The sequence below is a fragment of the Argopecten irradians genome, chromosome 12, assembly GCF_041381155.1.
Source record: "Argopecten irradians isolate NY chromosome 12, Ai_NY, whole genome shotgun sequence".
NCBI classification, from domain to species: domain Eukaryota; kingdom Metazoa; phylum Mollusca; class Bivalvia; order Pectinida; family Pectinidae; genus Argopecten; species Argopecten irradians.
Window position 1 is genome coordinate 7,624,967 of NC_091145.1, and position 1,494 is coordinate 7,626,460.

General features: G+C 33.1%; 1 protein-coding gene across 1 annotated transcript; it reads right to left on the minus strand.

Moving 5' to 3' along the window:
- Positions 1 to 866: 866 nt before the first annotated feature.
- On the minus strand, positions 867 to 1,277 carry LOC138336627 (uncharacterized). The gene has a single exon (XM_069286150.1). The coding sequence runs from the start codon at positions 1,275 to 1,277 to the stop codon at positions 867 to 869; it is 411 nt and encodes a 136-aa protein (XP_069142251.1).
- Between the last annotated feature and the right edge of the window lie 217 nt (positions 1,278 to 1,494).

Consider the following 1,494-nt stretch of genomic DNA (forward strand, 5'->3'; position numbering starts at 1 on the left):
TTTAAAATAGAAACAGCGTTGATAGATAGTATGTTAATCAATGCTTTGAACTATTATCTTTAAAAAATTGTATCAAAAAGTTGATTGACCCCTAATATATTGCCAAAATGACGATGACTGAACATTTTATGTCGCCAAAAGAAACTTTATACATGCATGTATGAATGTTTGACAAGGTTTTCTCATGATTACATTTATATAAACTATACATAAAAGTTAAAACGGAACTGTATACATGTATATAGAGAGCAACCAACTAAATGATTTTACATAGACCACAGTGTTAAACTTTGTTTAAGTTTTGTACTGTATTATTAAAACAAAGGAATATTAGTTAGCTGTTGTGTTCTATAATTAAAGTCTAGGTTCTCATATAACACTAAATAGAAAAAAAAGTTTGGGTCCTTCTGCTCAAACTCCAACCAGGGTAGCTTTATTGAAATCAGGCGCATTTTGCACTAAAAAATCCTGAAATTCTAATGCTTTTACCTATTCATTATCAAAGTTGATATTTTGAACCTAAATCTCAATATGAATTTCCAAATTCATATCATGGTTATCTAAGAATAATTACCTGTCAGAAAACATTTTTACTTTTGAAATTCATAATTAGCCAGCCAATCAGCGGCCGGGTTAAAATTCTATCCTGGGCTCAATCTTGTATACACAGGGGCCATTTCGAAGGTCTTTTTTTATTTAGTTGGTTGATCCATATATGAATGTTTGACAAGTGTTTCACACGATTACAATTATATAAACTGTACATACCTTGGTTTATATCGTATGAAGTTGTGTGTCTGTACAATAGATCATCATTCTAATAGTAAATATACCCAGGAAAACAAACCCAGCTATACATCCACCCACTATGACTGCGATAGTTCCACCTGACCTAATAAAAGAAACGTCATCATCATAATCATTACCACCACACCATCACCATCATCATCGGAATCATCATTATCATCATCATCATCATCGGCATCATCATCATCATCATCATCGTCGTCGTCATCATCACCACCACCACCACCACCATCATCATCATCATGATCCTTGATATCATCATCACATTGGTCATCATCACCATCCATCATCATCATCATCACCATCATCATCATCATCATTAACATCGTCATTATCATCATCATATCATCATCATCATCATCGTCGTCGTCATCATCACCACCACCATCATCATCATCACCGTCGTCGTCGATATCATCATCACATTGGTCATCATCACCATCCATCATCATCATCATCATCATTATCATCTTCATAATTTCAATTAATTAGGATAATAAAATCATAATATTGACCATCTATTTGTTTACTTTCTTATTTCTTAATGATAAAAAACAAGATTATTTCATCAACAATTAATTATCCGACACCATGCAAGGTATCGGGCAGATACGTATATCAAATATCACAAGATACATTCGTTTCAGAACCTAGATGGGTAATGAAGCACATTTCAGTTGCCAAGAT